This window comes from Chrysochloris asiatica, unplaced genomic scaffold (assembly GCF_000296735.1).
Source record: "Chrysochloris asiatica unplaced genomic scaffold, ChrAsi1.0 scaffold00007, whole genome shotgun sequence".
NCBI lineage: Eukaryota > Metazoa > Chordata > Mammalia > Afrosoricida > Chrysochloridae > Chrysochloris > Chrysochloris asiatica.
This window is the reverse complement of record NW_006408525.1, coordinates 29,791,025-29,805,137: the sequence shown is the minus strand read 5'-3', so window position 1 is coordinate 29,805,137 and position 14,113 is coordinate 29,791,025. Positions and strand designations below refer to the sequence as shown.

Below are 14,113 nucleotides of genomic sequence, written 5' to 3'. Positions count from 1 at the left end.
GATGTGAGATCTGTCCACCAGAGAAGATTTTCTCTTCTCTCTCTATATATGTGCACACACACATATATAAACTCTCTTATTATTTTTTTTTAGGTGCCGTGACAATCGGTGGCAGCTGTTCCCAGAATAGTCTTTATTTTTAAACAAATTCATAGCTCGTTCTGGAAGCCATGATGCTGGCTTTCCCGGACTTGGCCGTTGCTGAATGTATAGCCTGTCCCCAAACTCTAGGTCAGGAAGGCAGGAGGTACAGGGACTGGGAGGGGACCAAAGGTGCCAAGGGCCAGGGAAGGTTCTCAGGTGAGAACCTCCCTTGCCTCCAGCCAGGTTCTCCTTGTTTGGTTTTTGAATTACAGCTCTGGAATCGTTAGGTGATTGTTGTTGAGATGGTTCAGACTCTAAGTGACTGTGTATAGGGTTTCCAAGGAGCAGTTAGTGGGTTTGAACTGCTGACCTGGTTGTTCTCAGTCCAATGCTGATCCCACAGCGCCACACCAGGAGTCCTCATTAGCTGGCAGAGCTAGAAAAAATTCTCAAAAGTCACCCTTCAAACCATTTCACTTTACAGATGAGGAAACTGAGGCCCAACGGGGTGGTTGTTGGCTTGCCTAAGGCTGATTCTTTTCCTCCAAACATTTCAAACAGTCAAGGATGACTTTGTGTTGGATGTTGGTGCCCAACCCCAAAGGAGAGGCCTCTCAGGGGAGAACAAAGAGAAGGGAGAAGGAAACTGCTTTCCTACCCTTCCTTTTCAACCTCATCTTGTTGGATCAACCAGAAATGTCTTCAGCTAGAAGGAAAGGAATCTAGTCCAACTGTCTGGTCCCAGAGACAGAGGAAGGCACTTAGCCAAGGTCACACAGGAAGGTCTGGGCCAACCCCTGGGGTCCTAGGGACCTTTTCATGACATCTGTATAGTTCAATCATTATTAATGACACAACCTTTGCTTTGTGCCTGGGGCACATGAATTATTGGCACTGAAATAAATGCTCTCCCTTGCTCTCCTCCTTTTTTCTGGCTCCTGAGCTCATTGTAAACAGCTCAAGGGCACGACTGGGCCTTAAAGCATCCAGAAGGAATGATGGTTCTGCCTGAACTCTGAAGCTGGCACTGTGCTGGATGCTGTCACATCTGCCATCGCCTCTAATTTGGGACTCACCAAGTGTCAGAACTGAAAGGGACCTCAGAGAACATAAGTCCTAGTCCTGTTTCCCAGATGAGGAGAGTGAGGCCCAGGGGAAAAATGACTCATTCAACAGCACACAAGGAAGGAGCTGTCCCCAAGTACTGGGTTTTCTGACTTCTGTTTTCTTAGAGTCTCTGAGTGGTGCAAATGGTTAATGAGCTTCCCTGCTAACAGAAAGGTTGGAGGTTCAAGTGCACCCAGAGGCACTTGGAAGAAAGGCCTGGTGATCTTCTGATAAATCATCCATTGAAAACCCTGTGAAGTGCTGTTCTACTCTGATATACATGGGCCAACATGAGTTGGAGTTAACCTGACAATTGTTTTTTTGATCCTGTTATTATTATTATTGCAGTTCTCACAGCATCTAGCACTGGGCTGACTCATAACTTTTCAATAAATTCTTGCTGAATGGAATATAAACAAGATGCCATTGCGTACAAGACACTAGTAATTGATAAAAATGTTAAAGCATGCATATTTCCTTTGAAAAATGTCTAATAAAAGCATATTGCTTGGGTTTACCAGCACAATTCTTCCTCTTTCTACATTATTTTCTCTTTTGAGGCTGTATTTAGACATAGCCAAACTAATTACCCCAGCCACTCTTTGGGGACCAGTTGTTGTTGTTGTTAAATGCTGTCGCGTCAGTTCTAACTCATAGCGACCTCGTATAGGGTTTCCAAGGAGCAACTGGTGGGTTTAAACCACCAACCTTGCAGTTCAAATTGACCTTGTGGTCCAGTGCTTACCCAGTGGCACCACACCAGGACTCCAGTAGAGGCACTTAAAGGTACCCTGGTGGTGGCATAGTGAGTTTACAAATTGGGTTGCTAACCTCAGGTCAGCAGTTCAAGTCCACCAGATGCACTTTAGGAGAAAGAGGAGGCTGTTTGCTCCCATGAAAGATTTACAGCCTCAGAAACCCTAGATGGGTCTCTATGAGTCAGAACCCCACTCGACAACAGCACACAATCCCCCCACCCCCCTGCAGTACTGTTCCTGGAAACCAGAACTATGGGCTACAGCACCCTGGCTCTGGATTCTTGCCTTTGGTTTGGAAAGTTCCCACCCAGGAAACTTGTGGCTGAGAGTCTGGAGGTTGGGCACATCTGTTCCTCAGGCAATGCTAACCTTGGGGGTGGGGGTGGGGGGGGTGGCACAGAATCAGGGTAAGTGAGAGAGGATGTGGAGGAGAAGGATGCCAGCTGTCAGCTCAGCAGTGCCCACTAAATAGGGAGGAAGGGTGCTCTGTCTTCTGCCCCAAGTACTGGCCAGAACAGCAACTCCCAGGGCCCCAAGTTGGGGTGCTCACCACACCTCCTTCCACTCCCCAGCCCTAATGTCTCCTTCTCAAAGTCCAACAGTGCCGTCAACCTGGCTACTCTATGTTAAATGCCAAGATTTATTTCCTTCTACCAAGAGGTCAGAGTCCTGATGTGGCGCTGTAGGATAAGCACTTGACCACAAGGTTGGTTTGAACCACAAGTTTGGTGATTCAAATTTACCAGCCACTCCTTAGAAATCCTATACAGGTCCCCAAACAACAAACAAAGAGGTCAAATTCTCTGTCTGTTTCCAGGACTAAAAGCCTCTACCCTACCCCTCATCAGCTACATCTACAGCTATATCATCTGTAGGTTCCCTCTACATCAGAGAAACTGAGGTAGTGGTTAAATGAGACAGTCCTTCGAGTTTAGTTTCCATTGTGAATGGTCTGGGGTCTCTGCTTACCCTCAGCCTCAAAACAAAAATAATTCTATACTCTCTAAGAAACTGTATGTTCATTACAGTCAGAATCCCAGTACCCATAAGTACTTAGAAATGTGTGTAGAATGAATGCTGAGTTATTAACTCCCATTTATCTGAGGAGAAATCTGAGGGTTCTCAAGGGTGCCACATGGTAAATTCTTGTAATATTTGGGATATTTAGTTATTGGGGAACCCAGGTGATAGCCACAAAGATCTTCAGAGAAAGGGCAAACGTGCTGGGCTTAGGAGCCCAGCCCCCTTAGTGCTTGTTTCCTGGGCTTGAGGGACAGAGAGAGACCTGGATTTGGATCCTAGTTTTATCCTTATTGCAGGCAGGTTTTTTTTTTTTTTTTTTTTTAACTTCTCTGTGCTTCTGGTGCCTCATCAATGAAGTGGTAAGTACCTAGCCAAATGCTCAGTGACATAGTTCTTGACGGTCACCTGTCATACCAGAGGGGGAGCTCTTTTCCCATGTTTCAAGATCCCCAAGGAAGAGATTCCAGAGCCTTTCAGTGTCCCCATGTCTTTACTGAGTGCCTACTGTGTGCGAGGTGATGTACTAGGTACTGGAGAGGCAAAAAAAAACTCCGCTCCTGTCTTTTTTCTCAAGTGTCTCAGAACTTGTTTGAAAAGACAAAACATAAGCACTGAGAAAGCAAAATCCCAACCCAACACAACAACCCAAAAGCTATAGTAAAGCTTTACAAGAGTACCAACAAATGGGTGGCACCATCATTATGGGAAAAAGGCAATGACCCTGTCATTGGACTGATGTAGGATGACTTCATGAGAGCTCTCTTCTGGCTCAAAGAGTCCATTGTCCAATCAAAAAATGCTCACCTTGGTTTAATCATTTAATATGAATCTATTTCATCCAACAAATATTCACAAAGTTCTTCTTTGTGCTAAGCACTCTGCTGAGTGCTGGAACAAAATAAAACAAAGTGATTGATGTTGAGTCAATTCCAGCTCATGGTGACCCCGTGTGTGACTGAGTAGAACTGCTCCATAGAATCTTCTGGGTTGTAATCTTTACAAAAGCAGATCACCAGGCCTTTCATTGGAGGTACGACTGGCAAGTTCAAACTGACAACCTTTAGGTTAATAGTCAAACCATTTGTATGCCCGCCACCCTCCCTGCCCCTCCCCAGGGATCTCTTAGGGAGAATAGCAGTAAATAAGACACATGGCTTTTGTCCTCAAGAAGTTTACAGTTTGGGCCCCAGATGAATCAGCCCTAATGGATGTATATCAGGGTCAATAAAAGTATATATAACAAGGGGCCTAATTTAATTAGAGATCAGGAAGTGATATTTCATTGAGTTAACCACACAAAGGGAAAGGAGGTGGGACATTCCAGGTAGAAATCAGCAGGTATAAAGGTCCTGGAGAGCAGGTACCTAATGGCTGGGGTACAGAGAACTGAGGGAAGAGAGGGGAAGTAGGCAGGGACCGGATCATACAGAACTTTGTAGGTTTCCCCTGCCCCTTTTTCCCCAAGTGTGAGGAAAGAAGCAGCTGCTTCAGACTATCCTGGGAATTTCTTTTAAATGAAGATTTTGGGGCCTCATCCCTACTGAAATGTAAGTTCTAGTAGTGGGGCCCAGACATTAATACTTTGAGTAACTTCCTCAGGTGAGGAAGTTTGAAAACCACTTTCTAGGCCAAATTAAGAATTTTAGTCTTGATCCTAATGTTGTTAGCTGCCGTGTGAAACTGGCCCTCCACGCTCCCGGGAACAGAACAGCCTGGTTCTATGCTATCCACATGATCAATTGCAGATCAGACCATTGTGACCCACAGGATTTTCTGTCTTTCTTTCTTGATTAACTTGTTTATTGTGAATTGATGAAGCCTTGCAGAATAGATCATCAATTTTACATTCAACAAATCATATGCTTCATTTCATTTCGATTGCAATCCCCTCCATGTAACATCACTTACTCCATGAGCTATCAGATTTTCATTGGCTGATTTTCTGTGTGGAAGGCCTATCTTTTCAGTCTGTCTTAATATGGAAGCTATGCTGACACATGTTCAGCATCATAGTAACATGCAAACTTCTATGGGCTGAAAAACTTGGGAAGGTTTTAAGAACTAACTAAAAAGTTCACTCAGTCTTCAGTAGATAGCTGATAGTAGGTGGTGGAGGTGGCTGCCTCATGCCAGATGACTTGGCTTGGAGGGAGGAGCAGGGATGGAGATGGAGAGGAGACAGATTTCTTTATTGAAGGAAAACCCTTATCACTTAGTTATTGTTAGTTACTGTCAAGTAACTAACATGTGTACACAGTAGAACTGCTTCAGAGGGTTTTCAAGACTGTGATCTTTGGCAAACAGATGGACAGGCCTTATTTATAAGGTGTCTCTGTGTGACTTTGAATCACGAAACTTTCTCTTAATCCTGCACTTAACTATTGCACCACTGAAAGACTCTTTTATCATTTATTACAGGAAAATTTAGGTATCTTTTACTTTAATCTGATTAGATAATACATGATACTTGTAAAGTTTCAGCTGTATAGAAAGAAGATAAAAGAGTGAAGGCAAACATTTGATATATAGTATTCTAGATATATATCTTGTCTATACCTACAGATTTAGATATATAGTTCTAGCTTATTTTTTTATTATAATGGAATAATTGTATAATACTTGTTTGATTCTTGATTTTTAAGAAAACATATCACAAAACACCTTTTCAGGTCAATTGTTGTTGTTAAGTACCGTGGAATCGGTTCTGACTCATAGTGACTCTACACAGGGTTTCTGAGGCTGTACATCTTTACGGGAGCAGACAGCCTCATCTGTCTCCGGCAGAAGGCCAGTAGTTCGAACTGCAGACCTTGAGGTTAACAGCCCGATTCGTAACCACTACACTACCAGAGCTCCTTTCCAGGTCAATAGGAACCTATATAATTTTTAATGACGAAACCGTTTTTTAGGAGCCCTGGTGGTGCAGTGATTAAAGCACTACCCACCAGATGCTTAGCAGGAGAAACATGGGGCAGTTTGCTTCCTTAAAGATCTACAACCCTTGAAGTCCTATTGTTGTTGTTGTTGTTAAGTGCCGTCGAGTCGGTTCCGACCCATAGCGACCCTGTACAGGGTTTCCGAGGGTGTAAATCTTTACGGGAGTAGAAAGCCTCATCTTTCTCCCGTGGAGCAGCTGGTAGTTTCGAACCGCTGACCTTAAGGTTCGCAGTCCTATTGGGGCAGTCCAACTCTGTCCTACCGGGTCACTGTGAGTCGGAATCGACTCGAGGGCAATGGATTTGATAAGCCATTTTTATGTATACTGAAAACTGATAAATTTGCCAATTTATCATTTGCCAATCCCTAACTAATGAATTTTTAGGTTGTTTATAACTTTTGAGTCATTATAAGCAAGTTCTTAACTTTTACGCTCATTTTTACACAATAATGTTTATTTCTTTCTAATAAATTTTAGTTAGTGGAATTGCTGGGTCATTGACTGTCTAGATGTAATCATACATAACTCACAGGTTGTCCAAAGGGGAGTGGCAAAGGAGGACGGTACCGGAAGTCTTTCTTGCGCCTGTTATGTCCTTTGGAAGGCCTTGGACGGTTACTACCCGGTTTCAGCCTGTCCCAACTTTTCTTTTCCTGATAGGGATGTAGTGAGTCTGACCTGAAGGCTTTGAGATCTGTCTTTGTCATTCCCCCAACTCCTTCCGCAGCCTAGGCCCCATAGAAATCCCTCCTCACTCTTCCTTCCCCACCGCCTGAGGACCCGTTAGGGAGAGGTTTAGGCAGACAATGATTGCACCATCCTCAGCTTGAAAAGGAAGTCGAGGAAGAACAGGGAGGAAAGTGGTGCGTCCCAAGGGCCAAACCCTCGCATCTCCCTCGCCGCTGCCCCCAGGTTCGACACCTGCAATGATCCTTCCACTTCTCGCAGGTTGGGGTCCCTTCCCGTCCCCACTCCTCAGCCCAGCTCCTGGCTGGGTACCGGCCCTTTAAGAAGCTGTCACGGTGGCGCTGCTGGCCCCGCCCGGTCGGGAGGGCCGAGAAGCAGGGGCGGGGTTGGAGGCGACTGAAGGGGGGGGGGGGGTCTGGGTCTATTTTTAGCTTCGGATCGGGTCACGTGACAGGACTGACGTCTCCGAATGTTGTTGTTGGTGGCGGCGGCCAGCGGAGTCGGAGGAGCCGCCGCAAAGATGGAGGAGCCGTCGAGGAGGCGCTATCGCTGCTGCCGCCGCTGCTGCTGCCGCCACCGCCCGCGAAGCCGGAGCTCTAGTCACAGGGGGTGAGCGCGCCGCACCACCCCGACCCAGTCTCCCTCGGCCCCCGGCGCGCTAGGCAGCGCCCTCCTGCTACCATCGCTGTCCGAGAGCTCCCTGCGCGCGCTCCCTCCGCGCCCCCCTTCCTTCCTCCTGGCACTTGGGTGCCAGCCGTCCGCCTTCTTCCCCACCCCCCCGCCCCCCAGATCACTGGGCCGGGAGCGGGGCCTCGAGTTTGCCTGCGCGCCCCTCCCCGCTCCTCCCCTTCAGGGGCGCCTCCCCTGCAGGTAAGGGAGGGGCCCGCTTTCCCCGGACCCAAGCCCCTAAATGGCCCGGGGACTGGCCGACGCTGAGTTGCCCCTTCCCGGCGGCGCATGCTGCGTTGCTAAGCCTTTTGAGCCCTTCACCCGGATTTTGTGCAGACCCCTCTTCGCTGGACTCCCCTTTTTTTTTCTTTTTTTTTTTTTTTGGTCCTCTGAGGTGAGGAGTGCTCCCACCCCATAGTGCTTCTGCCCATACCTAAGAACGCATCCTTGATTTTCTGTCTTCGACTTTCGACTTCCGTTCTTGAGGAGGGGGACTGCAGAGCCCACCCGACTTCTCTCCCCCATTATTCTCAATCACTCCCTGTGAGGCATTACTGCGTTTGTTCCCACCCTCTTTTCCCGTCTGACACCCTGGAGTCAGAGAGAGAGAACGCGCGAGAAAGCTAGAAGATGAAATGCAGCTCCCTCCTCTTCGTGTCCCCCATTTTTCATGCTGGGTCTGTATTTCATGGAGGCAGGGGCACTGCCAGTGCCTGTAATTTGGGGGAGTCAGCTTCCCTACCTTACTCATCCCCAGGGCTCTGGGAAAGATGGGAACTGGCAGGGTGAGAGATAAGTAATTAATCTGGGAGCGTGAGGGCTGGGGAATTAGGAAAAGGATGACCCATCTGGGGAGGAGGTGACCACCTGATAACCCACCATGGCCTTCTGAGGTGTCCCTAAAGAGGAAATACAGTAATTGCAGTTGCTTTGGTGGGGGAGGGGCACGGTATGCTAATGGATCTATCACTCTTGACAATGACTACATTGCTCTGGGACCTGGAATTAGCTTTGGAGGTTAAGTGTGGTGGTGGTGGATTTTGGGGTTCAAGATCCAATTGGGAGGGGATGATGAAGCTAGATCACAGGAACAAAAGGAGGCTGGGGATGAGAGGTCCCGGAGTCTTGGCCAGAGGGACCCCTGGACAGACTGCCTTTGAGAATTAGAGATAGGCTCACTCCCTGCCCTGGGTTTCCTTTTAGGCTCAGAGTATGCCCACAGGGTCTTCAGCCCCTGAGCCTTGACTGACTGGGGGAGATTCTGGGCTGGACTGGGCTGGGGCTGGGATGAGCCAGTTTGGGGGCTGCCTGTTTCTTCATTCACCTTTTTTCCCTTCACAAGGCTTGGAGGAAAGCCTGGTTTACTTCCTGCCCCTTTACTTGATCCCTTTCTCTGCCCTCTGTCCCACTTGGACTTGAATCTGGACTGTCCCTTGACAAGGCAGGCAAGGGTCTCTGGTTTAGAGTGGGCCCCTGAGCATTTCCACTCTGTCCTGTATGCACCCCAGGGGCCAGAGAGAAAGATACCAGCTACAAGTTCCTTGGGAGCAAGACCTTAGGAAATGTTGGTTCTGTGCCAGCCTCCCCTTCACCCTCATATTTCCTTCTTTGACTGGATGGTGTAATTTGGGAGGGGGGCAGCAATATCACATGCCCCACCCACCCCTAGTAGCTGCCGAGAGACAAAGGTTTGCTTTCCCTTCCCTAGGGGTGGCATATTAGTTTTGTGTTTAGAAATGGGACTTGGGATGGTGGTGGGGGTCATTTATGTTTCTGCATGTAGGGTGGGGGGTCTACGAGAGGAGCTGGGAGGAGTGCAGTTGCTACTGAAGTACCAGCTGCTCTTTAATAATTGATTCTTCCTACTCACATCCCTTTGAGGAGGGATGTCTGGAGCAGCAGCGGGCTCAGCCAGCCTGCTTGAGGACGCACTCTTGGGGGGGGGGGCGTGAGGGAGGGCGGTTCTTTGGCATTTTTGGAGCACTGTGGCTTGCTCATGAATGAAAACCTGATGCAACCCGTGAGGGGGCCTATTGTAGCAGCTTTAGGTTCATTAAACTTTTTCTGCCTTGCTTCTCCCTCACCCCCAGTCCCAGCCCTTTTTATCTTGATGGGGGCCCTGTCTGGTAGTGCTAGGGAGAGGATATCTTTCTGGCTGAGGTTAAGGTTGTAGGGCAAACAGACCTGGTCTTCCGCCCTCCGCCTCTGCCTTCTCCCTCCCCTCTCACCCACCTCCCCCCTTTTTTTTTTCTAGAAATAGCAGCCTCCTCCATCTGGCTTGTGCAGATGCCTGGAGCTGCGTCTGAGCAGACAAACAGAAATGGGCCGATTGCAAAAATGAATTTGTCAGCCTGGTGCCTTTTTTCCTCTCCTGGTGCCCTCCCTTTCCCCTAGTTTGGGTCCTGCACAACTTCGGTTTTCCCAAGCTTCTGTTGGCCCAGTCTAGGGGTGGCACTAGGCAAAGGAAGCTCCTGGAGGCTGGGCGAAGAGTGACCTGCTATGGCGGTGCTCAGCATGGGTCAAGATGGAGGTCCTTGGGGCCTTGGGATGGGATGTCTGGGTTTGTTGGATATTTGATGAAGTCCTTGGGGCAGAGTGAAGCGATCTCAGACTTACAGAATTTGGTTCAGTCTCCTACTTTCCCAGGGCTCAACACTGCCTCAGATGAATGGGGAAGGGGGCTCTGAGTGCTCAGGACTTGGGCTGGCCTTTAGCAAGGCTAGAGCTGGTATGTCGATAGATGGCTGTGTGGTACTTCAAGAGTCCAGGTTCTGAAGGCCTGGAAGGGACACCTGACTCCCAGGAATTCACAAGGAGTTGTTTGAGGGACATAATTCCTGCAGGGCGACCTTGTGAACTTGTGGCCTTTGGGACATTACATGGTACCATGGCTCCCTCACTGTCTGCCGGTGTCCTCCTACCCTCTCTGCCAGGGTTTTTATTGCTCTTGAGTAGGGGTGGGGGTGTCTTCCTAGGTTTCTGCCCCACCCCCCAAGCTTAGCTGTCAGGGTCTTTCCCCCATTCTTCCTTGACCTGCTGTCTTGTGTGGAGGTGGGAGGTGGGTTTAGGTCCTGGAGTGGAACTGATGTCTGTCTGGAAAGAGAGTTGGCAAAAGGAGACCAGGGCCCTGTGGTCTTGCCTCTTTACGGCCCATGGAAGCTGGACTATTCACTGATTTGACATCCAAGTGTTGGGGCATCCATGAGCCATATAGCTGCTGGTCCAGGCTGCCCACCCAGAGCCTCTCGTAACCATGGTCACTGTGCTTCTATGGCAGGGAGGGAATGACTAGCTCAGGTTTTTCCCATCAGGTTGCCCTCTCTCCCCTTCATGCCCCACCCCAGACAAGAATCTACACCTAGCCTATCAGGCCCTGAACACCACTTTGTTTCCCAGGAGGCCCTGACCCATGGCTCTTGCTCAGTTAGGAAGCTGATGGACTGTTGGTAGACACTCTTTAGAACTTTGTAGGTAGACGGGTCACTGGAGTCCTACAAGGTGGGGAGAAGTGGAACATGACCAAGGCCTGAGCTCCTGTGGGTCGGGGAGAAAGCCTCTCCCTTTCTCTTTCCCCTAGTGGCTGAGGATTAGCACCTTTAAAGCCCAAAGGTAAAGTGAGTAAGGACATCTCCACCTGGATTTGATTCCATTGAAGCTTCTGAGTGGCCAGCTGTGGAGATGCCTTTCTCTAAGGAGATGGGCCGGGCCACTCAGGCTGCTGGGAGTCGTGGGAATTTCTGAACCTGTGTTCCCCAACCCACGGGAAAGGGTGTGAGCAAGACTGGGCGCCAGCCCTGGTATGGGCACGGGCTGAGCTGCCTGCCCACGCGGGCCCTGCCAGGGCACCAACAGCCCCACCTGCCACATTCCTGAATTTGGTCCACATCCTGCATAGCCTCTATTGTCCTTATTCCTTACCTGTGCGCCAGGAGCAGTTCAGCCCCTTCAGCCCTGCCCTCCCGCCTCCTACCCCTCACCCCACCTGAGTACACCTTTAGTTATAGAATCCAGAATCCAAGTCCCATGGGTGAGAGCAGGGGAAGCAGGCCTCGACTTTCAGGTCTCGTGTGTGCATGCTCATGTCCTTGCCACAGTTGACTTGTGGGCTTCTGGGCCCCAAATGGAGTTCACCCCCTGGGAATCCTTGATGAAACTGTAAGGCTTACTGATAATTAAACAGAACTGATTATCTTCTTGAGGCTTAGGGAACAGATTTTGGTGGGGACAACTGAATGTCTTCTTGAGTTTTGGGGAGCAGAATTAGGACAAACTTGCAGCTCATCTGAGCCTCATAGATCACTTCCTACTACCTCACTTTCATTGGGTATCCAGGGGGCCTAAAGGAGCTCTGGTAGCGTGGTGGTTACGAATTGAACTGCGAACTGCAAGGTCAGCAGTTCGAAACTACCAGCTGTTCCATGGGAGAAAGAAGAGGCTTTCTGCTCCCAAAAAGATTTACAGCCTCGGAAACCCTGTACAGTGTCACTATGAGTTGGAACTGACTCCACAGCACATTGTTGTTGTTAAGTACCGTGGAGTTGGTTCCGACTCATAGTGACCCTGCACAGGATTTCTGAGGCTGTAAATCTACGGTACATAGCCACCTTCATTTGGAAGAAAATGAATGAGATCATGTCTGGGTGGAACCTGGGCTGTTTAGGGATGGGCCCAGGTGGGTGTGTGCTCAGAAGCTTGAGGACTGACTATCCATGGGGCTGGAGTGGGAATGGAGGGGAGCTGGGAGAATTGGAATAGGCTGGAAAATCAGGGTCCTACAATCCCAGATTATCCTTCGTTATAGTATTAGACTTGGCGGGGCCACTGCTGGGCCTTTTGGTACCTTTGTTCAAACTGGAGAAAGGGGCCCTTGTTCTGGCTAGACCCATTCTATGTCAGGCCCACGGCTTGGCATGCTGGCAGAGCACGGGCTAGATGTCACACCTCCCTAGGCCAGGACTTCTTGACTAGGCACAACGTGAACAACACACCCAAGAGTCCTGAGTTTGGAACTGGACCTCCAGCCCATGCACTGCTGGTTCTGGGATAATGTCTGCCTTTCCAAATTCCTAGAAACAGCATTGGTAGACTCCTGGTGTGGTGCTGTGTGTTAATGCACTAGACTGCCAAGTCTCAACCACTGCAAGGTTGGCAGTTCAAGCTTACTAGCGGCTCCTTGGAAACCCTATATAGGGTTACTATAGGTTAGAAAAGACTCAATGGCACTTCACAACAATAACAACAACAACATGGGTAGAAGGGAGGTGGTTACCTTCTGGCCCTGACCCTTTTTTTAAAAAAATGTTTTATTGTGAGTTATATGATAGTTTACATGGGAGAACATTAGCTTTACATTCATCCTATTGTATATTTTTCATTGCCATGGTTACAATCCCCTACATACTTCATCAACCAACCAAAGGGTATACCCTGCAAGCCTGCTCACCCCTCCCCTAGTCGTCAGCACACAGCCACTCTCCCTCTCTGGGTCTAGAGTCCCCAGCCGCTCCGTCTCCCAAAGTCTTCCCCTGATCCGTTTTTGAATGGGAGATCTCAAGATCCCCATTCCAGAGTTGGAGTAGCACAAGGATCATAGAGTGGGGAGAAGTGACACTCCCTGTGGGGGTCTTAACCCTGTTGATCTCCTCACTTCTCCCAGGGACCCTGATCAGTTCTGTGTCCCACCATTGCCAGGGACAGAGTTCAGAACCCTCCCTGCAGTTTCTCCAATGGCACACACTCAGCCCCACATCAGGCACCCTTGGGAGTCATTAAGGTCTCCCAGCTGGTAGTGGATATTGTCACTTATAAAGATGCTTGTTTGGGTGTGGCCAAAGTAGTCATTGTCTTGGGTGCTGGAAGCCTCACTGATTTGGAAGCGAAGTGGCCAGGCTTCTAGCCCGTTTGACTGATCCCCTGTGAGTCTGAGCAGTTGTTCTCAGTCTGCTCCAAGTCTCCTTTGACTCTCAAGAGTCTTGAATTGGTGGGTCTAACCTTGCTCTGTCTCTCCCAAGGGATGCTGTTCTGAATGCCTGACCGCCTTGCCTGAAGGATGGCCTCGGATGGGCATTAGAGACACAGTGGCCCCGGGCTCCCATCCCGTCTGTCTATTATCGTCTGTCTCTCGACATCACCGCATCTCCGCCCCCTCCCATCCTAGCCCCCAACGCCAGCTTCCTGCAGGCCCAAGCCGGCATGAACTCTCCCAACGAGTCTGGTAAGAACTGGGAGGCTGGAGAAGAGTACCCTGGGATAGCTTTAGGCATGTAGCCTAGGCTATCAGGGTCTCAGAGTTCTAAGGGATGAGAGGGGTCAAGAGAAGAGAAGCGTTGCAAGTCAATGGTAGAGATGAAACAGCTTTTGACCAGGAGATGGCCCTGGGAATAGATGGACTGACAATCCTGCCTGGCCCTGAGTCCAACTCTGTTTGCATGCTTGCCCTCTCAACTCAGGGGCCCGAAATGTCAGCTGACACTGTCCTGCCCCATTTGGGAGGCAGGCAGGCCTGAGAGGGAATGTGCACCCCTGAATGGCTTTGCGTGGGCTGGGGATAATGGTGAAAGTATTTCTATGCAGTGTTCTGAGTGCTCAGCCTCCTTTTTTTTTTTTTTTTTTTTAGTGGACGTTGGCAGGGCCCCAGGCTTTACCCTCTGTGTTGGGGGCATGTGGTATTGGAGTTGGCGGGGTGATGTATTTGTAGAAGAGTCTCCATTCTTTCTTTTGAGTCCAGGTAGACCATCCACCCCTCTGCCCTCTTTGTCCTGGTCATGGTGGATTGCTAATTTGGACTCTTTGGCTCTGATATTTCCTATTCTGCTCTGCAACTAGGACCCTGCCCATTGCTGCCAGA

General features: G+C 49.3%; 1 protein-coding gene across 1 annotated transcript in view; it reads left to right on the top strand.

Annotated features, from left to right (window-relative positions):
• Positions 1-13,458: 13,458 nt before the first annotated feature.
• The window catches only part of HDAC5 (histone deacetylase 5), a 29,305-nt gene continuing 28,650 nt past the window's right edge, over positions 13,459-14,113 (top strand). The window contains exon 1 of the mRNA XM_006832725.1: positions 13,459-13,480. Within this exon, the coding sequence (XP_006832788.1) occupies positions 13,459-13,480 (22 nt within the window). The remainder of the gene's footprint in view (positions 13,481-14,113) is intronic.